Source organism: Rhinoderma darwinii, chromosome 8 (genome assembly GCF_050947455.1).
Source record: "Rhinoderma darwinii isolate aRhiDar2 chromosome 8, aRhiDar2.hap1, whole genome shotgun sequence".
NCBI classification, from domain to species: domain Eukaryota; kingdom Metazoa; phylum Chordata; class Amphibia; order Anura; family Rhinodermatidae; genus Rhinoderma; species Rhinoderma darwinii.
This window is the reverse complement of record NC_134694.1, coordinates 32,266,166-32,290,542: the sequence shown is the minus strand read 5'-3', so window position 1 is coordinate 32,290,542 and position 24,377 is coordinate 32,266,166. Positions and strand designations below refer to the sequence as shown.

The 24,377-nt window shown below is 43.2% G+C and overlaps 1 protein-coding gene across 1 annotated transcript in view; it reads right to left on the bottom strand.

Annotated features, from left to right (window-relative positions):
- XKRX (XK related X-linked) overlaps positions 1 to 24,377 on the bottom strand; it is a 44,088-nt gene that overhangs the window by 5,199 nt on the left and 14,512 nt on the right. The window contains exon 2 of the mRNA XM_075835564.1: positions 6,699 to 6,961. Coding sequence (XP_075691679.1) covers positions 6,699 to 6,961 — 263 coding nt within the window. The remainder of the gene's footprint in view (positions 1 to 6,698; positions 6,962 to 24,377) is intronic.

Below are 24,377 nucleotides of genomic sequence, written 5' to 3'. Positions count from 1 at the left end.
GGTTTTCAAGGGAAAAGAGCTCCAGCTTTTCAGCAGTTTTTTTTTTTAGCAACTTGCGTTTTTCGCGGCCGTTCTTTAGAGCGGTTTTTCTATAGAGTCAATGAAAAAACAGCTCCAAAAACAGCTCAATAAGTGACATGCACTTCTTTTTCGCGGGCGTTTTTTTACTCTTGCCATTTTTCAAAATGGCCACGTAAAAACACGCCCCGTCGGAACAGAACGCCATATTTCCCATTGAAATCAATGGGCAGATATTTTGAGGCGTTCCGCTCTCCAATCTTTCGGCCGTTTACAACCCGAAAAACGGACGAAAATAAGCAGTGTGAACACACACTTACTAGACCCAGGCACTTCACAGGCTGCCCACAGATCAACGCATACCGCTTAATATCACAGGATACAAGCTTTCATTTGATCACTTTTAGGGCTCATGTACCTCTTTGGTAGCCCTATTACGACTCCCTGCTACAATGTCCGGAATCAGTGAACTTTGACCCCAGCCCTTTAACCCTTAGATGCCACGTCAATAGCGACTGCGGAACCTGAGTTATTTTACAGAGAGAGGGGTGCCCTCTAATACCCATTGGCAACCCTGTGATCGTGGAGAGCCAACGGATTGCCATAAATGCCGGGAGACTAACAAAGATCTGCCACGTATGTGAGCCTATATTACTTGGAAGTCTTGACCTTTTCCCTTTAACCCCTTGGCGACATCTGACGTACACTACATAGGTTTAAAAAAAAAAAGACAGAGGTCCATCAAGTTCAACCTTTCTAGCCATTAACAATGCAAATGCTATGTAGTTAGAGTTAAAGGAACAGTGTCATCACAAATTATTTTTTTATATGTTAAAGATGTTAGTGCTTTATTAAAAACGTTTATATTCATTTGTGTGTTTGTGTTTTACTTTTTCTTATTTTTACACTTTTTCTTCCCTATGGGGGCTGCCATTTTTTGTTCCATTTCGGTCTGTGTCGATTAACGACACATACAGACATGGAATACGGCAGCCACAGTCCCATAGGGACTGCGAACGGCTCCCGTCCCATTGACTTCAGTGTACGGCGTCTGTGTGGGAACTGCACATGCGCCGCTCCCACACAGTCCAATTCGAAATTGGCGCCGTCCGGCGCCATTTTCCTGTGGACCGGAAGTCGCGGCCGGACAGTAATATTACTACTTCCGGTCGCGGCTTCCGGATTTGTGCACTTGGACCAGCGGCAGCAAACGGAGCGGACGGGCCGGAGGGAGCCGCGGCGGCAGGAGCAGGTAAGAGATTTCAATGTATGTTCGGGTTTGTGTGTGTTTACTACTGTATGTAAACCTACTACACTGTGTGTTAGCTCAAAAAATGGCGACACACAGTGTAGGAGGTTACACCGTTCAAACCCCTCGTTTATCCCGGCACTAGCCAGGATAAAGGAGGGGGGGGATGCTGAGAGCTCACTAGAGCGAGGGCTTTTAACCCAATGTTGCAATGCTGCAATTTTGGGAATAGCTCCATCTAGTGACCAAAAATGGGTAGTATTATAAATTAGAATTAATTTATAATATTTCCTGACTCGTGAAAAAAATAAAAAAAAATTTGAACAATGTTTAATCACCCACACACTAAATGTTTAATTTTTTTAAAAAAAAACATGTTTTTCTGGCAACACATTCCCTTTAAGCATTGTAAATGTACGGTGTGGAGATATTGCAGACACAGATATTGCCCACTCCATCCACAGAAGGGGTCAGGTGTTAAACAGATGTATTGCAGTGAATTATTGTAGCAATCAAGCAATCGCATGGTCAAGTCCCCTTGTAGGACTAAAAAAATAGAAAACTTGAAGTTGTACAAGATTAGAAAAACTTGGCTCCCAAAAACAGCGTCAATCTGTTCATTGGTTGTGTGTGGCATTGCAGTTCAGCCCCATTCAATTCAACAAAGCAGTTCCAATACCAGACACAAACCATGGATAGATGCGGCGCTGTTGCTTGAAGAAAGCAGCCATGATTTTCTAATCTTGTACAACACTTTTAAATAAAAAAAAATAAAAATAAAAAAGCAAAAACACCACACATTAAAAACTAAGTTTTGCCGCCCCCCCAAATTGCTTTATTATGGAAAGTTTAAAAAAAAAAAAAAAAAAAAAAAAAAAAAAAGACACATACAGTAAGGCCCTGTCCACACAGACTTTTGCAGGCAGAAAATTCTGGCTGGAAAAATATCAGCTCAGTTTTTTTTTAAGTGGTTTTGCACCACACGTTTTTTTGGCGCGGTTTTTTTCCTATTTCTTCGAGAGAGAAATTTAAACTCTGCCGAAAAACGTGGCAAAAAAAAGCGTTTATTTTCAGGGAAGACCTCAAGGGCAGCTGCTCAGCAGATTACTTTCAAACCCTCTGATTCTATATAGGAGAATTTCCTTGTCCAAGCAGCACCTCCAGTGGAAGGTCTTATGGCCTAGGAATCAAAATTTGACATCTTTGTTACATCACGCAGTGATTTTGTATGTTGTCAGCTATGCAAAAGGATGCAGTGTGTGACACCAACTGTCAAACATACAAAGGAATAAAAGAAAAACACCCCAACATTTGTAAAGCTATTTCTCCCGATTACGACAATACCCCATATGTGGTAATAAACTGCGGTTTGGAACCAAGGCAGGGCTCATAAGAGAAGGAGCGCCATTTGGAGCACAGATTTTGCTGGAATGGATTTCGGGTGCCATGTCGCGTTGGCAGAGCTACTGAGATACCAGTACGGTGGAAACCGCACCCCTCAAAGAATTTACCTAGGGGTGTGATCACTTTTAGATTTTTCAGACACAAAAGCATGTAAGTGAATGAAAGCACCTCAATTTATTGGGCTGCTGTCAATAGGCCTAAAAAAACATTAACGAGCTCTTGCTAAAGTGAACACTGACACGCTAAGTTTTTTTTTCACGTAAAACACTAAGGCCTCATGCACACGACTGTAGCCATGTGCACGGCCGTGATTTTTGGGTCGGCCGGCAGTGGACTGTCAGCCGCAAGCCGGCCGCAAATTGCGGGCAATGCACATGGCCGCGGCCATTATTTTCAATGAGCCCGGACCGCAGAAGACAGCCGTAATAAGAGGTGTCCATTCTTTCTGCGGTGCGGGCTCCCGGGCCATGCACAGACCGTAAAAACAACGGTCATGTGCATGCCCGCATAGAAAGGAATGGGGCCGGAATTCTCCCGTGGATTTTCAGGGGAATTGCGGCCGCAAAAGCACGTTCGTGTGTGCATGGGGCATAAGGCCTCATGCACACGACCGTAGCCATGTGCACGGCCGTGATTTTCAAGGTCGGACGGCCGCGGAGTGACACCCGCAAGCCGCCCGCAAATCGCGGCCGTGCACATGGCCGTGTCCATTATTTCCTATGAGCCTGGACCGTAGAACACATCCGTAATAAGACATGCCCATTCTTTCTGCGGTCCAGGCTCCTGGGCCATACACGGACCGTGGAAACCACAGTCGTGTGCATGGGCCTATAGGAATGAATGGGGCCGCAATTCGCCCGTGGATTTTCGGGGGAATTGCGGCTGCAAAAGCACATTTGTGTGCATGGGGCCTAACACGGATACTGACAAACACAAAATTTGTGCGTTTTCTTTAGGTGTTTTTTTTTTTTTATAATACTTAGGCTCCAAAACGGCCACGTAAAAAAATGGCTGCGAAAAAGTGCAGGTCACTACTTGGGACGTTTTTGAAGCAGTTTTTCATAAACTCTATACAAAAACAGCTCCAAAAACGGCCACTAAAAAACGCAGCGAAAAACGTGACTGAATAAAAACCGTCTGAAAATCAGGAGCTGTTTTCCCTTGAAAACAGCTCCGTATTTTCGGATGTTTTTTGTTGTGTGTGCATATACCCATACCATTGATTTCAATGGTAAGGTTTCAGTTGATCTCTGCTCTGTAAGGATTCCGTTTTTTTTACAAAAGCAATAGCGTACTCTACTATGCTATTGATTCCACCCAAAAAACTGAAACCGTACGGAATGGAGACAAACGGAAACCATTATCAACGGAAGCATTACCATTGAAATCAATGGTAATGCAAACGGAAAGCTATGGCTTCCGTTCATGGGTTCCAACGGCACCCATGAATGAAACCCCGACGCAGATGTGATCTTACGGACAAGTGACGCGACTGACCGTGATGGATTGACGTAGACAACTACCTAACAACTAAATCTAATTATCTATAGTGAATTATGATGGAAAAAAAATCTCCCTTATACACTGTATGGTGGTGGGGGTAACACACTGGGAACAGGGTAGTTAAATTATTATTACTACTTATTTATTTATTTATTTATTTTTAACTCTGAGGGGCACACAAAAATAGCACAGGCTCTGATCTCTCCAACTTCTCTTCGTCTACTAAGAGATCAGAGCCTGCTGAGTGTTCTTTTTCACCTGCCCTGGGTGAAAACACACGGATCACAGCAATCGCTGGCAATGGACCACTGCTATTGGCACTGAAAACCAATCCAGCAAAATCTGCGCTCCAAAATCCAAAAGGCGCTCCTTCCCTCCTGAGCCCTGCTGTGGGTCCAAACATCAGTTTACGACCACATATGGGGTATTGCCGTAATCGGGAGAAATTGCTTTACAAATGTTGGGCGGCTTTTTCTCCTTTATTCCTTGTAAAAATGAAAATATTCTATGTTTGCACAGAAAAATAGGTGATTTTCATCTTCACAGACTAAATCCACTAAATTCTGCAAAAAAACTGGGGTGAAAATGCTAACTATACCCCTAGAAAAATGCCTTGAGGGGTGTAGTTTCCAAAATGGGGTCACTTTTTGGGGGTTTCGACTGTTTAGGTACCACAAGACCTCCTCAAACCCGACATGGTGCCTAAAATATATTCCTAAAAAAAAGGAGGCCCCAAAATCCACTAGGTGCTCCTTTGCTTCTGCGGCCTGTGTTTCAGTCCATTAGGGCCACATGTTGGATATTTCTAATATCTGCAGAATCTGGGCAATAAATATTGAGTGGCGTTTCCCTGGTAAAACCTTCTGTGTTAGATTTTGTTTTTATTACAAATGAATTTCGGCAAAAAAAATGAAATTTGTAAATTTCACCTCTACTTTGCCTTAATTCCTGTGAAACGCCTAAAGGGTTAAAATACTTTCTGAATGTGGTTTTGAATACCTTGAGGGGTGCAGTTTTCAAAATGGGGCGATTTATGGGGACTTTCTAATATATACGGCCCTCAAAGCCCCTTCAGAACTGAACTGGTCCGTGAAAAAATGGCCTATTGAAATTTTATTGAAAATATGAGAAATTGCTGCTAAAGTTCTAAGCCTCGTAACGTCCTAGAAAAATAAAAGTACATGAAAAAAAAATGATACAAACATAAAGTAGACATATGGGGGATGTTAACTAGTAACTATTTTGTGTGGTATTACTATCTGTTTTACAAGCAAATACATTTAAATTTAGAAAAATGCTAATTTTTGCTAAAATTTGAAGTTTTTCACAAATAAATATTGAATTTAATCGACCAAATTTTTTCACTAACATAAAGTACAATATGTCACGAGAAAACAATCTCAGAATCGCTTGGATAGGTAAAAGCGTTCTGGAGTTATTACCACAAAGTGACATGTCAGATTTGAAAAAATCATCTGTGTCCACAAAGCCAAAACAGGCTGTGTCCTAAAGGGGTTAAATATCATGCTAACTTTATTTTTTGGGTCATTACGATCGCGGCGATACTATGTGCGTAGTTTTTACACTTTTACTATATAAAACCAATTTTTAGGGGGAAAAAATGTTTTTTTTGTTTTTTTCTGTGTACCTTTATTAATAATCTTGATTTCACATTAATTATTTTTTCAGTCCCACTAGGGATCTATTGATCGCTTATATAATGATTTGGTTTACTTAGGGCTCATTCAGACGAGCGCGATTCTTGTCCGTGTGCGTTGAAACAACGCACAGCCCCATTGACTTCAATGAGTTTTCACGCAGCGTATGTCCGTTGCGTGAAACTCACAGCATGTCCTATATTAATGCATTTTCACGCACCTAGTTGCCCATTGAAGTCAATGGGTGCGTAAAAACAACGGCCGGCACAAGGACGCACATCCGCGTGCTGTCCGTGTTTCACGCATGAATTACGTTGAAAAAAAAAAAAAAGGTGCTTGCAAGTGCATGTAAAACACATGCCACTTGCTAAGCATACGGACAGATTTGCGCACGTTCTTTACGTCCATAAATCGGTCACTCATGTGACTGTTGTCTTAGTATACCAAAGCATTATTGCCTGTCAGTATAAAACTCTGGCACGGCTTAATAGGCATATAGCCAGTGCAGACTTGGGGGCAACATGGCAACTCATCGGCAGCCCGCTGATGGGTGACAGCAGGAGCTCCCTCCCTCTGTAAAAGACTCAGATACAGCGGTCGCTAATGACCGCGGCATCACAGGGGTTAAACGGTCGCTATCGAAGGAAACTTTGATCGCTATCGTTCAAACAGGAGCCCGGTTGTCAGAACCAGAGCATGCCTCGGATTACGCCGTCGTGAAAAGGCATATTGGCGGTGATTAATGGGTTAAACCCCTTTTGTTGTCACCCCCCCATGTTGTCAGGGCTTGCTGGGAGTTGTAGTTTTGTCAAAGGTTGGAGACTGCGATAAAACAATTCTACTTTAAGGCTTGTGCATCACCTCACCTCGTGCTGCTGGGACATATCTCTGCAAGACACAGACGTAGAGCTGAAGGGTGAGCTGTGGCGTTGAACCAAGGAAGGCCTGAATAACAGCAGTGCGCTTAAAGGCGTTCCGGTGTGTAGCCAATCTTCTCAATGAATGTCCTACTTCTCGTTCTTCTTCTTCAGGCTCCCCCCAGCCATGTAAATATTTTTTGCGCGAGATGCTTACATATGGCTCCTCCTCACGACCCATCTGACAGTACACTACAAGGGCCTCCACGCATCTAGGGGACAATGGGTAAAAAAAAATGATTAGAAAAACTTTGGAGGATTGCTCATTAGTAGCCTTGTGATGGGTGTGTGTGTGAGTGCACTAGTGATTTCCTATATCCCAAGGAAATCTAACTAAGGGCCTGTTCACATAGTCACCATTCCAGCAGATTTCCCTTTTTCAGACGGAATCAACAGTGCAGTCGACTGCGCTATTGATTCCGTCACAAAAACGGAAACCAGCCGGAATGGTGACAAACGGAAACCATTAGCAATGTTTCCGTCACCATTGATATCAATGGTTACGGAAACGGAAGCTGTGGTTTCAGTTTGACTTTCCGTTGCGGGGTTCACACGACGGAAACCTCAGACGGAACCCCGGAATGGAAAGCCAACGCTGATGTGAACAGGCCCTTAGGGTATGTTCACACGGCCAAATTTCAGACGTATACGAGGCGTATTATGCCTCGTTTTACGTCTGAAAATAGGGCTGCAATACGTCGGCAAACATCTGCCCATTCATTTAAATGGGTTTGCCGACGTACTGTGCAGACGACCTGTTATTTACGCGTCGTCGTTTGACAGCTGTCAAACGACGACGCGTAAATTTACTGCCTCGGCAAAGAAGTGCAGGGCACTTCTTTGCCACGTAATTTGAGCCGTTCTTCATTGAAATCAATGAAGCACGGCTCAAGGTTTACGAGCGTCTCAGACGCCTCGTAAATTACGAGGAGCAGCTTTTACGTGTGAAACGAGGCAGCTGTTAACAGTCTGTCTTTTCACACGTAACTGCCTCTCAGCGTGTGAACATACCCTTACTAGGAAGAATAAAATCAATGGTACCATCACACAAAACAGGATATCAAATATCACACAAGCATGAGCACTAGGGGGCAGTGTGGTGTGACATGTGTATGGTTTTCCCACATTAGAAGATAAACATGATATAGATTTATGCAGAAATCAAAAAAACATTTGAAATTAAGGGATTTACAGTGGCCATTCCCTGCTGCAATAGTTAGCATTCGGCGATGTGCACATCATTTATTTTCCTACGTTTGAAGTATCTTCCAGGAAGTTCCCGATGTATACATTAAATGTAGGCGGTGAAGAATACCTAACAATGGCATCCGTCACCATTGTCTAGAATACGTCATAAATTCTAGTAATAAATCATCCTTTGCACTATGTAAATGGATACAATTACAGCCTATACGTGACAGATGCCACTGTTTGGCATCTGTTTAACCCCTACCCTCCGCAGACAATTTTCTGTTGTTACCTTTTGTTTTTCCTCCCCCACCTTCCAAAAGCCATAACTTTTTTTTCTGTCGCCATATCAGGGCTTGTTTTTTTTTTTGCGGAATAAGTTGTAGCTTTTTATGGCACAATATAATGTATCGGGAAACTGGGGAAAAAAAAATGTGTGGAGGGAAATGTGAAAAAAAAAACCCAAAACAGAAAATCCGCCATTGTTTTTTGAGTTTCGTTATTATGGCGTTCATCTTGCAGTAAAAATTACACGTTAAACTTCATTTTATCGGTTGATTCTATTGCGGCGATACCAAATATCTATCGTTTTTTTTAGGTTATACCGCTTTAATAAAAGAAAATCAAATTGTTAAAAGAAATAAAAAATAGAAAATTACGTGTTGTACTAATACTAATGTATTGCCGTATATTGTGATTTTGACAGTCTCCTATTAACCCCTTCCCTCTTTGGCCACTTTTGACCTTCCTGACAGAGCCTCATTTTTCAAATCTGACATGTGTCACTTTATGTGGTAATAACTCCGGAATGCTTTCACCTATCCAAGCGATTCTGAGATTGTTTTCTGGTGACACATTGGACTTTATGTTACTGGCAAAATTTGCTCGATACATTCAGTATTTAATAGTGAAAAACACCAAAATTTTGCTAAAAACTTCAAAAAGTTGCATTTTTCGAAATTTAAATGTATCTTCTTGTAAGACAGGCAGTTATAACACACAAAATTGTTGCCAATTAACATCCCCCATATGTCTACTTTAGATCGGCATCGTTTTTTTGGAACATCCTTTTATTTTTCTAGGACGCTACAAGGCTTAAAATTTTAGCAGAAATTTCTCACATTGTCAAGAAAATTTAAAAAGGCCATTTTTACAAGGGGAAGATCAGTAGTGAAGTGGCTTTGAGGGCCTTCTATATTAAAAACCCCCAATAAGTCAATTTTAAAAACTTCACCCCTCAAAGTATTCAAAACAGCATTTCGAATGTTCCTTAACCCTTTAGACGTTTCACAGGAATTAAAGCAATAGAGGTGATGAAAGTTAAATAATTTTTTTTTTGCAGAAATTGATTTTGAATCCATTTTTTTGTAACATAGGAGGTTTTACCAAATACAACTCAATATTTATTGCCCAGATTCTGCAGTTTTAGGAAATATCCCACATGTGGCCCTAGCATGCTAATGTACTGAAGCACCGGCCTCCGAAGAAAGGAGAACCTAGAGCATTTTCAGGCCTTCTTTTTATTAGAATATATTTTGATTAAATAAAAGTTTGCATTTTATATTTGACTTATGGACTCCGTGTTCTCTATTTTGGTTCCTCACACATATAAAGTTCAGCCATAACATTAAAACCACCTGCCTAATATTGTGTAGGTCCCCCTCGTGCCGCCAGAACAGCCCTGACCCAACGAGGTATGGACTCCACAAGATCTTTGAAGGTGTCCTGTGGTATCTGGTACTAAGACGTTTGCAGCAGATCCTTCAAGTTGCGAGGTGGGTACTCCGTGGATCGGACTTGTTTTCCAGTCTTATCCCACAGATGCGCGATCGGTGCTGTGACCGGAGGAAATCGGAGGCCAAGTCAACACATTGAACTCTGTCATAATCTACGGTAAAAAGTAACACTGTAATCAATGCTATTCACTTCACCCGTCAGTGGTTTTAATGTTATGGTTGATCCATGTATATCTTTATAGTAGCTGAAGATCTGGAGTTAACAGAAAAACAAACACCCGGTTTCCCTTCGCACAGCTATCGAGTTACAAAATAAAAGTCTGTCAACCTGCAGCAACCATTACGATAAGCGCATTACATACCTATCTATATAGATCCCTTCGAACGCAATACTATTACTAGCAGTATAAATCAGCAGGTAAAGAGCTCTACCTAGTGGCAGCTGCAAGTATAAAACAATTGTAGCATTTAAAGAGAACCTTTCACCTCCCCATACATGTGCAGCATGTTATGGAGAGGGCTGCACAAACCCTGGGGCACTTTACATATATTTTTCTACCTCCCTCCATTATTTAGATATCGGTGCCATTATATTTGGCACCCGATATTTAAATAACCCCCTGAACGGTCAATGGGGCGTGTACTGGCAAGGGGGCGTGTTACTATGGCTGTGACACTGTCCAAATCAGCTACGGACAGTGTTACATCAAAGCGAGGAGAGCGCGTGTGCAAGCACGCACTCCTCTCTAGCTCTTACACGGTCTGTAGCACAGACATGCCCCCTTGCCAGTTCGGCAGACCAGTACAAGACCGTGTGATCTCCCGCGAGAGATCAGTCTTGTCCTGGTCTGCCGACAGCTGAAGAGAGCGTGCATGCGCTCTCTCCTCGCTCTTGCTGTAACACTGTCCGTAGCCGATTGGACAGTGTCACAGCCATATTAACACGCACCCTTGCCATTACACGCCCCATTGACCGTTCAGGGGATTATTTAAATATCGGGCGCCAAATATAACGGCACCAACATCTAAATAACACAGGAGGGTAGAAAAAACCATGTAAAGTGCCCCAGGTTTTGTGCAGCCTTCCCCATTACATGTATAGGCAGGTGAAAGGTTCTCTTTAAAGGACAAGTGTCGTGAAAAAAATTTTTTTTATATCAATTTGCTTTTAGTGTTTTATTTAAAAAAAAATTATTTATTTGTGTGTTTGTGTTTTACTTTTTCTTCCCTATGGGGGCTGCCATTTTTTTTCATCTCTGTATGTGTCGATTAACGACACATACAGACATGGAATACGGCACATACAGCCACATAGTGAATGCGAACGGGGCCCGTTCCATCCACTATGCTGTATGCCGTCTGTGTGGGAACGGCGCATGCGCCGCTCCCACACAGTCCAAATTGAAGGTCTTCGGCCGAGCGACGTCCGGCGCCATTTTCTTGTGGACCGGAAGCCGCGGCCGGACAGTAAGATAACTACTTCCGGTCGCGGCTTCCGGACTTGTGCACTTGGAGCGGAGGGAGCAGACGAAGCGGATGGACCGGAGGGAGCGGCGGCGGCAGGAGCAGGTAAGTTAGGTCTGTGTATGTACGTGTTTTACTGTGTGTTTACTACTGTATGTTAACCTACTACACTGTGTGTTAGCTCAAAAAATGGCGGCACACAGTGTAGGAGGTTTGACCGTTCAATCCCCTCCTTTCTCCTGGCACTAGCCAGGATAAGGGAGGGGGGATTCTGAGAGCTCACTAGAGCGAGTGTGTATTCTCAAATTTTGCAGCATAAAGCAATGTGGTTGCTTTACCACATGCCAATGCTGCAATTTTGGGAATTGCTCCATCTAGTGACCAGCACTGGGAAATGTTATAAATTAGAATCTAATTTATAATATTTCCTGACTCGTGAAAAAATAAAAATTAGAACAATGTTTAATCACTTATACACTAACTGTTTAACTAAAAAATAAAAATAAAAATTTCTAGCGACACATTCCCTTTAAAGCAACCCTCCTGTCCAAATTTAAAATGTCACTACACATGGCAATTATAGTAAACATACTTCGTGCCCTCCAAAACAAAACGCTGTTGCTGTTCGTTGTGGTTACATGTATGTAAAATAGCCACCAGCCTCCCAGACATAAGTGCTTTCATAGTTTGACATGCCCTCCCTGCCCCCAGTTGGACCACCAGCACTGTGTCCATCCTGTATGTCTTCACCTGCAGGTCCAGTTGTAGGGATTCCGGCTGCAGCGTAAGATCAGCAGAACACAAAACACCTCGGCAAGGCTGCAGCAGAGAGGAAGCAGACTGAACTGGGGAAGTCGAGAGCAAGCATCTCTCTTGTTATGCAGCTCTTCCCCTGCAATGGGACCCGCAGGGGAAGACCGAGACAGGGAGGTACACAGCGCATTCTGGTCTATCCGAGGGCAGGTGGGTTGGCATGCTCAGACTACCAAAGAAACCGTGTGCATAGAGTAGTCTGAGACCGCAGCGGCTATTTTACATACATAGAAAGGGGACACCAGAATGGATGAACGGCGGCAGAATCTTTCTGGAGGAGGGCACCAGGTGTGGTTTAACATAAATTTGCCATGTATAGTGAAATTTTTACTATAGACTGTAGTGTACTGCAGTGATCTACTTACTGTATGGCTTCCCAGTTTACCCTACCAGAGACTTGTAGCACAAGAAAGGCGTTTTTTTCATAACAGTTGGAGAACCACAGTTTGAAGGACATTGCATAGTACTGTACAGTATATCCTTATAAGTCCCCAGCATGGCTCCCCTTTCCTCCTCAGTCTCCATGATAACCCACTTATTCTTGCCAGTCTCAAGGATGGCGATTAGATTGTCAGCCCCCAATTGAGTTGTCAGTTTCTACCCAAATATACCAGCCAGGTTCACATGCCAGTTTTGTGGCTATTTTATACCAAAAATTAGTGTCTCAGAAAATTAGAATATTATATAAGCCCAATTTAAAAAATGATTTTTAATACAGAAATGTAGGTCTACTGAAGGTAGGTATTGGTACTTCTGCCAATGCTGGAAAATAAAAATCAGAATCTCCATAAAGCTTGTCAGCAGAGGGAAGCATGAATTGCTCTAAAAATTTCCTGGCAGACGTCTGGGCTGACTCTGGACTTGATATAACACAGTGGACCAACACTGTTGCTCAGTGGTCCAAAGTCCCGTTTTCAGATGAAAGTACATTTTGCATTTCATTTGGAAATCAAGGTCGCAGAGTCTGGAGGAAGAGTGGAGAGGCATCCATCAAAGTTGCTTGCGGTCCAGTGTGAAGTTTCCACAGTCAGTGATGGTTTGGGGAGCCATGTCATCTGCTGTTGTTGGTCCACTGTATTATATCAAGTGCAGAGTCAACACAGCCGTCTACCAGGACATTTTCAAGCACTTCATGCTTCCCTTTGCTGACAAGCTTTATGGAGATGCTGATTTCCTTTTCCAGCAGGACTTGGCACCTGCCCACACTGCCAAAAGTACCAATACCTGGTGTAATAACCACAGTATCACTGCGCTTGACTGGCCAGCAAACTCGCCTGACCTAAACCCCATAGAGAATCTATAGGGTATTGTCAAGAGGAAGATGAGAGACACCAGACCCAACAATGCAGGCGAGCTGAAGGCCGATATCAAAGCAACCTGGGCTGCAATAACACCTCAGCAGTGCCACAGGCTGATCGCCTCCCTGCCACGCCACATTGATGCAGTAATTCATGCAAAAGGAGCCCGACCAAGTATTGACTGCATATACTGGACATACTTTTCAGTAGACCAACATTTCGGTACACACTAAATTTGGGGCTTTCATTAACTATTAGCTGCAACCATCAATATTAAAAAGAAAAAAAATGCTGGAAATAGATCACTCTATGTGTAATGAATCTATATAATATACGAGTTTCACTTTTTGAATTACTGAAATAGAATATCATCAAAAAGTTAATTTAATTCATGGAGAAGGACTAGAGTGTGTGTGTGTGTGTGTGTGCGCGCGCATATATATATATATATATATATATATATATATATATATATATATATATATACACATACATACACACACACACACACCTCAACACGGATAAAAAGTGGATGTGGTTTCAAGTTTATGATTTAGTAATGAAGCCAGTAGCCTCCGCCTCCCACCTCCGCTCTTGGCTATCGGGGCTACATAGACAGTGTGCACATATCTAGCTGCTAAATGAGAATATTTCTAGCTCTTTGCACTCTTGCCCACTGCAATCTCCCGCTGGCGCCAATCTAAAACTTGAACAAGCCTTCACGTTGCGGACGTTCCTAGGGCGGGGCAGCCGGGGATATACGAGTATGAATTTACAAAATACTAAATTGCCGGTATTTGCCACTGCCAAAAAAAAGTTTTACTTCATCAACTTCACTACTGAACTGATGGCAACCCTAGTCACCATTATGACTCATCTATCCGTCTCCAAAATGGCTTTTTTCTCAGTCCCTAGCATAAAGTCCCCTCTCATTCTACCCAACATTGCAAACTTGTTTTCCTTTAAACTATGGCTCCTCCCCTTAACAAGCAAAGGAAGGCTGTGCTGCATGTAATCGCAGGCGCCAAACCCCGTTCACACGCAGCATGACATCAGCTGTACACAGAGCTTGCCAACATCTCTCATCTGGCTCGCTCCGGTCCTCTAGTAAGTGACACCTTGCTCCCCTGCACTGCGATCAATCAGGGGATGCATCGCCGCTGGGAATAAGAAGCAAAATAAGTGATTCAAAGCTTGGCAGCACCCTCGCCTCCTATACCTTCCTCCTGTCCTCTGCTAGGCCTTTCATGCTGAATTAAATTTCATAGGACACAGCAGAGAAGAGACTATGAAGTGACGTATGCGATCATTACACAGGTGGTCCCAGCAAATTAAAGTTTAGCTAAGCATTTAACAAACTTCTGACATGTCAGAAGTTTGGATTGGTGGTGGTCCGAGCATGGAGACCCCCACCAATCGCTAGACCGAAGCAGCTGAAGCACTCAGCCGCTTCGTGTCTGTTCGGCTTTTTCCGGAAAGCCGATGTATCGGAGTACGGGCTCATAGACTTTCTATTGTGTCCGCACACCGACAAATATATTTACAGAAAAAGCCGAACAGACACGAAGCCGCTGAGCGCTCACACGAGCGCTACAGCTGCTTTGTTCTAGCGATTGGTTGGGGTCTCCATGCTCCGACCACCACCAATCCAAATTTCTGACATGTCAGAAGTTCGTCAAACGTTTAGCTACACTTTAAGGCTGGGTTCACACGACCTATTTTCAGGCGTAAACGAGGCGTATTATGCCTCCATTTACGCCTGAAAATACGGCTCCAATACATCGGCAAACATCTGCCCATTCATTTGAATGGGTTTGCCAACGTACTGTGCAGACGACCTGTCATTTACGCGTCGTCGTTTGACAGCTGTCAAACGACGATGCGTAAAATGTCTGCCTCGTCAAAGAAGTGCAGCACACTTTGAAACGTAATTTGAGCCGTTTTTCATTGAATTCAATGAAGAGCAGCTCAAGATTACGGGCGTCAATGACGCCTCGCAAAATGTGAGGAGGAGCATTTACGTCTGAATCGACGCAGCTGTTTTCTCCTGAAAACTGTCTGTCATTTCAGACGTAAACGGCAGCTAGCGTGTGCACATACCCTAACAGTTCAAAAACGTTGGTCTCCGATCAGAATGAGAGGTGGTCTTTTTAAAGAGGGCCACTGTACATAGACTATAATGTAATTGCAAATCAGTCACAGAAGAACCTAATCTTTTTTTTTGGGGGGGTCTGCACAAAAAGGTGGTTATCTGGGGAGGTTTCACCACAAATTTTTGAAAACATCTAATACAGGGGTCTTAAGCACGCGGCCCGCATGCGGCCCCTGGGGCTGTCATCTGCGGCCCGCGGGACACAGAGCCGCTAGTATCGGCTCTGCTCCGAGACTCTGGAATTCCCTGACATCGCTGTCCACATATGAACAGCGATGTCTGGGGCTTCCCCAAAGCCGGAGTTCCGGGCAGAGCGCTAGTACAGGCTCTGCTCCGGGACTCTGCGGAATTCCCTGACATCGCTGCCCATATATGGACAGTGTGTCAGGGTCTTCCCCAGAGCGGAGTCCCGGGCAGAGCGCTATTATCGGCTCTGCTCCGGGACAGCCTCTGACATCGCTGTCCATACATCGACAATGATGTCAGGGGCTTCCCCAGAGCAGGAGTCCCAGTGATGTCAGGAGAACAGCTGGAGTCCCAGGAAGAGCCTACTAGCGCTCTGCCTGGGACTCCAGCTCTGGGGTTGCCCCTGACATCTCTGTCCATATATGGACAGTGATGTCAGGAGCAGAGCTGGAATCCCAGGCAGAGTGCCAGAAGCGGCTCTGCTCCGGGACTCCAGCTCTGGGCAAGCCCCTGACATCACTGGGGCAGCCTCTACAGAGGGCACTGGGGCAGCCTCTACAAGTGGGTGTGTGGCCGCATCTACAGAGGGCACTGCGGCCGCATCCACAGAGGGCACTGCGGCCGCATCCACAGAGGGCACTGCGGCGGCATCCACAGAGGGCACTGCGGCCGCATCCACAGAGGGCACTGCGGCCGCATCCACAGAGGGCACTGCGGCCGCATCCACAGAGGGCACTATCTAAAAAGGGGCTGCCCAATCTTGACGTGTGCTAACTGAGCCGCCAGACTGCATTTAGCGACACTTAAACTGGAAAGCTGAATTGTTGAAATAAGCACGTGGAGAAATATCTCAAATTTTAAACCTAGCGCTATTATTATAGTAATGTTATAGTAATGTCGTATTATTATAGTAGTTCAAATAACTAATTGATTAACAATAATTTTGTATTGTATCAAATTTGAAAGTAATGCGGCCCGTCAACTTCCCATTTTTTCTATATGCGGGCCACTTACCCGGCCGAGTTTGAGACCCCTGATCTAATAGATTTAACTTTTAAGGTATGTGCACACTGCTTATTTTCACCCGTTTTTCTGGAAAAATCACAAGCAGAACGCCTCCAAACATCTGCCCATTGATTTCAATGGGAAATACGGCGTTCTGTTCCGACAGCCCGTTTTTTTTTTTAGGTGGCCTTTTTGAAAAACGGCCGCGTAAAAATACGGCCGCGAAGAAGTGCATGTCACTTCTTGGGACGTTTTTGGAGCCGCTTTTATGGACTATAGAAAAACAGCTCCAAAAACGGCCATAAAAAACGCTGCGAAAAATGAGATAACTAAAAAAACGGCTGAAAAATCCAGGAGCTGTTTTCCCTTGAAAACCGCTCCATATTTTCAGACGTTTTTTGTTAAAGAGGCTCTGTCACCAGATTTTGCAACCCCTATCTGCTATTGCAGCAGATCGGCGCTGCAATGTAGATTACAGTAACGTTTTTACTACTTTTACTAGCTGGGCGTTCTGACGAGAAGTATCATCCACTTCTCTTCAAAACGCTCAGCTTCTGGCAGTGCAGACACAGCCGTGTTCTCGAGAGATCACGCTGTGACGTCACTCACAGGTCCTGCATCGTGTCGGACGAGCGAGGACACATCGGCACCAGAGGCTTCAGTTGATTCTGCAGCAGCATCGGCGTTAGCAGGTAAGTCGATGTAGCTACTTACCTGCAAACGCTGATGCAGAATCAACTGTAGCCTCTGGTGCCGATGTGTCCTCGCTCGTCCGACACGATGCAGGACCTGGGGCAGGAAGTGAGTGACGACACAGCGTGATCTCTCGAGAACACGCTGTGTGTCTGCACTGCCAGAAGCTGGGCGTTGTGAAGAGAAGTGGATGATACTTCTATACACAACGCCCAGCTAGTAAAAGTAGTAAAAACTCCCCGATGTACGCACATAATACACGCCCAGTTGGACTTTTACTTTAAACACGCCCAGTTGTACTTTTGCAAGCCTCATTTGCATAAATACAAAAATGGTCATAACTTGGCCAAAAATGCTTGTTTTTTAAAAATAAAAACGTTACTGTAATCTACATTGCAGCGCCGATCTGCTGCAATAGCAGATAGGGGTTGCAAAATCTGGTGACAGAGCCTCTTTAACCCCTTCCCGCTCCTTGACGTACTATTACGTCATGGCAGCTGTATCGTTCGCGCTCCATGCCGTAATAGTACGTCACGGGAGTAACGGCCGTTTCGGCCGTCCTCCCGACACATACAGGAGCTGTGACGCTGCTGTCTTGTTCAGCAGCTGTCACAGCTCCTACAGCGGGGACCGATCGCTGTGTCCCCGCTGATTAACCCCTTAAAAGCCGCGTTCTATAGAGATCGCGGCTTTTTAGGGGTTAAGCTGCCATCGCCGGGCTGCTACGCGACAGCGGCCGGCGATGGTGACTATGGCAACCGGACACCAAACAATGGCGTCCGGCTATGCCATAGACGGAAGCCTAGTGGGTCCTGACAACGTCAGGACCCACTATGCTTGCTGTCAGTGAGTAGCTGACAGTTCTAATACACTGCACTACGCATGTAGTGCAGTGTATTAGAATAGCGATCAGTGCCTCCTGCCCTCATGTCCCCTAGTGGGACAAAGTAATAAAGTAAAAAAAAAGTTAAAAAAAGATGTGTAAAAATAAGAAAATAAAAGATTTAAAAGTATTAAAAGTAAAAATCCCCCTTTTTACCTTATCAGTCATTTATTATTAATAAAAATATAAACAAACAAATAAACTATACATAATTGGTATCGCCGCGTCCGTAACGGCCTGAACTACAAAATTATTCCGTTATTTATCCCGCACGGTGAACGCCGTAAAATAAAATAATAATAAACCGAACCACAATCACAATTCTTTGGTCACTTCACCTCCCAAAAAATGGAATAAAAAGAGATCAAAAAGTCGCATGTACCTAAAAATGGTACTGATGGAAACTACAGTTCGTTACGCAAAAAATAAGTCCTCGCACGGCTTTATTGATGGAAAAATAAAAACGTTCTGGCTCTTAGAATAAGCTAACACAAAAAGTGAGTGATTGTTTACAAAACGTATTTTATTGTGCAAACGCCATAAGACATAAAAAAAAACTATAAACATCTGGTATCGACGTAATCGTATCGCCCCGCAGAATAAAGTGAACATGTCATTTATAGCGCACGGTGAACGCCGTAAAAAAAAAAAAAGAAAAAAAAACAATCGTACAATTGCTGTTTTTTAGTCACCACGCCACCTAAAAATAGAATAAAAACTGATCAAAAAGCCGCATGCACCCCAAGAAAACTACAATGGATTCCTCAAGGGGTCTAGTTTCCAAATTGGGGTCACTTTTGGGGGATTCCCAATGTTTTGGCACCACAAGACCTCTTCAAACCGGACATGGTGCCTAATAAAAAAGAGGCTTCAAAATCCGCTAGGTCCTCCTTTGCTTCGGAGGCCGGGGCTTCAGTCCATTACCGCCCGAGGGCCACATGTGGGATATTTCTCAAAACTGCAGAATCTGGGCAATACGTATTAAGTTGCGTTTCTCTGATAAATCCTTTTGTGTTATAAAAAAAAAAATGGTATAAAGAGGATTTTCTGACAAAAAAAAAATGTAAATTTCACCTCTACTTTGCTCTAAATTTCTGTGAAACACCTAAAGGGTTCATAAACTTTCTAAATGCTGTTGTGAATACTTTGAGGGGTCTAGTTTCTAAAATGGGGTATTTGATAGGGGTTTCTAATATATGGGCCCCTCAAAGCAACTTCAGAACTGAACTGGAACCTAAAAAAATAAATAAATGAGGCAATACTTCATTTCTTACATTATACTGATAATGAGCCGTGCCCACCCCGAGATGACCCCAGTTTTGACCGTTTGTATAAACGGAGACCCCTATTAGACCGTTCCAGTGCCCGGTTTTCCCAAGCATTCACCCCCGAGACGTGTATTTCTATTGATGAGTCCCTGGTACATTTTAAAGGGAGGGTTCAATTCCGCGAGTACCTGCCAGGTAAGAGGGCACGGTATGGCGTGAAGATGTAAAAGCTGTGCGAGAGTGCATCAGGGTATACCTACAGGTTTAGGATATATGAAGGAAAGGCCACCCCCAAACCAGACTGCATCCTGGACTACAATAGGTACATGGGAGGGATGGACTTGTAAGATCAAGCCCTGAAGCCCTACAGCGCCATGCGGTGTGGTATAAGAAGCTAGCCGGGCACATCATACAGATGGCTTTGTACAATGTGTACGTGCTACGTCGATGTGCAGGCCAGACGGGAACTTTCCTGGAATTTCAAGAGGTGATTATCAAGAACCTAATCTTTAGGGACCAAGAAGGGGGGGCACCCAGTACTTCTGGAAGCGAGCCCACACGCATCGTACCAGGGCGGCAACACTTTCCAGGAGAAGTTCCCCAAACTGGCAAGAAAGGAAAAAGTCAAAAGAGGTGCAAAGTCTGCTATAAGAGGGCGATAATGGATGACACAATATATCAATGTGACACGTGTCCCGAATAACCAGAGCTCTGTATGAAAGAGTGTTTTAAAATTTATCATACATCCCTTGGTTTATAATTTACCCCAATTTTACTTACCCTGATGCACTCCACACAGCTTATCCCCCCTCGTCTTTCCCCTCTGGGCCCTGCTGTGTGTCCAGGCAGCTGATAACAGCCACATGTAGGGTATTGCCATACCCGGGAGAACCCACATTACAGTTTATGGGGTGTAGGTCTCCGGTCAAAATGCTCACTACACCTCTAGATGAATGCCTTAAGGGTGTAGTTTTTAAAACGGGGTCACTTCTTGCGGGTTTCAACTGTACTGGTACCTCAGGTGCTTCTGCATACATGACTTCGCACTAGAAAATCCCCAGTAGGCCAAATGGTGGTCCTTTCCTTCTGAGCCCTCCCATGGGCCCAAACGGCAGTTTATCACAACAAATGGGGTATTGCCGCACTCAGGACAAATTGCGCAACAGAATGGGGTATTTTGTTTCTTGTGAAAATAAGAAATTTTCAGCCAAAACTACATATTATTTGAAAAAAATAATTTTGTTTTCATTCCCAGCCCAATTCAAATAAGTTCTGTGAAAAAACTATGGGGTCAAAATGGTCACAACACCCATAAATGAATTCCTTGAGGGGTGTAGTTTCCAAAATGGGGTCAGTTGTGGTTGGTCTCTATTGCTTTGATACCTCTGGGGCTCTGCAAATGCGACATGGCACCCGAAAACCAAACCAGCAAAATCTGTACTCCAAAGAACACACAGCGCTCCTTTCCTTCTGAGCCCTCCCATGGGCCCAAACGGCAGTTTATCACCACAAATGGGGTATTGCCGCACTCAGGACAAATTGGGCAACAAAATGGAGTATTTTATTTCTTGTGAAAATAAGAATTTTTGAGCTAAAACGACATATTATTGGAAAAAATATATATTTTTTTAATTCCCAGCCCAATTCAAATAAGTTCTGTGAAGAAACTATGGAGTCTAAATGGTCACATTACCCATAAATGAATTCCTTGAGGGGTGTAGTTTCCAAAATGGGGTCACTTCTGGTGGGTTTCCATTGCTTTGATACCTCTGGGGCTCTGCAAATGCGACATGGCACCCGAAAACCAAACCAGCAAAATCTGCACTCCAAAGAACACACAGCGCTCCTTCCCTTCTGAAGCCTCCCATGGGCCCAAACGGCAGTTTATTGCCACAAATGGGGTATTGATGCACTCAGGAGAAATTGGGCAACAAAATTGAGTATTTTGTTCCCTGTGAAAATAAGAAATTTTGGTAAAAAAATTACATCTTATTGGAAAAAATGTCATTTTTTTAATGTCACAGCCCAATTGAAATAGGTGCTGTGAAAAAACAGTGTGGTCAAAATGCTAACAACAACCATAAATGAATTCCTTGAGGGGTGTAGTTTCCAAAATGGGGTCACTTTTGGTGGGTTTCCATTGCTTTGATACCTCTGAGGCTCTGCAAATGCGACATGGCACCCGAAAACCAATCCAGCAAAATCTGGACTCCAACAAACATATAGCGCTCCTTTCCTTCTGAGCCCTCCCATGGGCCCAAACGGCAGTTTATCACCACAAATGGGGTATTGCCACACTAAGGACAAATTGGGCAACAAAAAGGGGTATTTTGTTCCCTGTGAAAATAAGAAATTTTGATCACAAATGACATTTTATTGTAAAAAATGACATTTTTTTCATTTCAGAGCCCAATTCAAATACGTGCTGTGAAAAAACTGTGCGGTCAAAATGGTAACAACAACCCTAAATGAATTCCTTGAGGGGTGTAGTTTCCAAAATGGGGTCACTATTGGGGGATTCCTACTGTTTTGACACCTCAACACCTCTTCAAACCTGGCATGCTGCCTAAAATATATTCTAATAAAAAAGAGGACTCAAAATGCACTAGGTGCTTCTTTGCTTCTAGGGCTTGTGTTTTAGTCCATGAGCGCAGTAGGGCCACATGTGGGACATTTCTAAAAACTGCAGAATCTGGACAATACATATTTAGTAGTGTTTCTCTGGTAAAACCTTCTGTGTTACAGAAAAAAAATATGAATAAAATTGAAATTCAGCAAGAAAAAAGAAATTTGCAAATTTCACCTCCACTTTGCTTTAATTCTTGTGAAATGCCTGAAGGGTTAAAAAACTTTATAATTGCTGTTTTGAATACTTTGAGGGGTCTAGTTTTTAAAATGGGGTGTTTTATCAGGGTTTCTAATACATAGGCCCCACAAAGCCACTTCAGAACTCAAGAGGTACCTTAAAAAAAAGGCTTTTGAAATTTTCTTAAAAATATGAGAAATTGCTGTTCATGTTCTAAGCCTTGTAACGTCCAAGAAAAATAAAAGAATGTTCAAAAAACGATGCCAATCTAAAGTAGACATATGGGAAATGTGAACTAGTAACTATTGTGGGTGGTATAACCGTCTGTTTTACAAGCAGATGCATTTCAATTCTGAAAAATGCTATTTTTCTAAATTTTCTCTACATTTTGCAATTTTTCACCAATAAACACTGAATATATCGACCAAATTTTACCACGAACATGAAGCCCAATGTGTCACGAGAAAACAATCTCAGAATCGCTTGGGTAGGTTTAAGCATTCCGACGTTATTACCACATAAAGTGAAATATGTCAGATTTGAAAAATGGGCTCTGAGCCTTAAGGCCCAAACTAGGCTGCGTCCTTAAGGGGTTAAGCATGTGCACATACCCTTACCAGTACTCTTAGGTAGAATATATTCTTATATAAAAAGCCTCTGAAGCCACCGGCTGAGCAGTAAAACTGGTTTTTCCTCTTTATTAAGCTCACAAACCTGTCCTGAGCATATGACTAAGGGTGAATTCACGTGGGTGGTTTATGGCCGCCTGACAAAAACAATCAAAAATATTGTAGAAAAAAAAAAACAATTTTAAAAAAAATGTGGCTTTACTGCAAATTGCTGTGGTTTGCGATGCAGATCTCACACGTGGAACTGTAAAATATGTACAGGCAAAACCCGCATGGCAAGTCACAATAATTCATAGTGAGACAGTGTGTGGGTTTTGGGTTTTTTTTAACGCTATTTAAGCGTTTTTTTTACCACCGGGCTAAAAACGGCTCATGTAAATGCATCCTAATTTTGGTTTGCATGCTCTAAAGAATCACATACAAATTGATAGCATCACAGTTTTATGCACCAAGACCATTTAATAAGATAATATACTGCAGAGTTGGATGATGAAGACAAATATATATATATATATATATATATATATATATATATATAAAAAAATTATAATTCATATTCAGAAAGATTCTGTTTTTCCAGGAAATGTAATTCTGATAAACACAAATGGAGTGGAATTATTCCTTTGGGAGTCGTCCAGAATCCCATGGATGTTTTTCTCATGTGAACACTTTCTTGGCAGAGGCGGAATCTATCTAGCAGTAAAGCGGTAACAATGCAGCGCCCTGTTCCTGTTTGACCAGTGTTGTCACCTGCATTGATAACGTGACACCTGGTTTTTCAGGGAAATTCGTAGGGGAGGAACAAATATGGTTTGTTTTTTTTCTATTTATGCAGGCGGTTTAATATTATGAGCCTTTCTGGATGCAAAACAGCAACCATGGCTTCTGTAGTTTCGGCCTCGGTCAGGACATTATTTTTATGACTACGTGGCTATTTGAGGCTTTTTTTGCAGCACGAGTTGGAGGTTTTAGTCATTTTTGGGAGAAAAAAAAAAAGTGAGTGTTTCATTTATAGCAATATTACTGAACATCCCTGGAGACTTGTTAGGATGTATTTCTACTAGTGTCATAAACTTCCATTAACAATGCAGCCATGACAGCTATGCCGAACACATTTTCAAATAGATATCCTGATACTGCTTAAAGGGATCCTGTCATCAACATCTTACCTGTTAAACTAGCCTGACCCCTCAATGGCCGCAGCTGTCCAGAGTTCGTTCCTGTTCTCTTTCCTGAAGTCCTCCTCTGTCTGTAAATATAGTCGTTTAACCTTTTCCCGCATTTTATGGTAATTATTTTTCCCTCTGGGACGGAGCTTCTTAACCACGCCCACTGCCACCACCTGTCCGGCCCTGACTGGCTAAGGAGTTGTCAATCAAAAAGAAGGAGGTGGAGTCCACTCTGAGATGCTGGAGGAATGAAAACCTGACTCTTTTCAGATGAAGATTTGACTCTTTTCTGCTCATTTGCATACGGCGTGGGACCACTGAAAAACGGAAAACTAAAG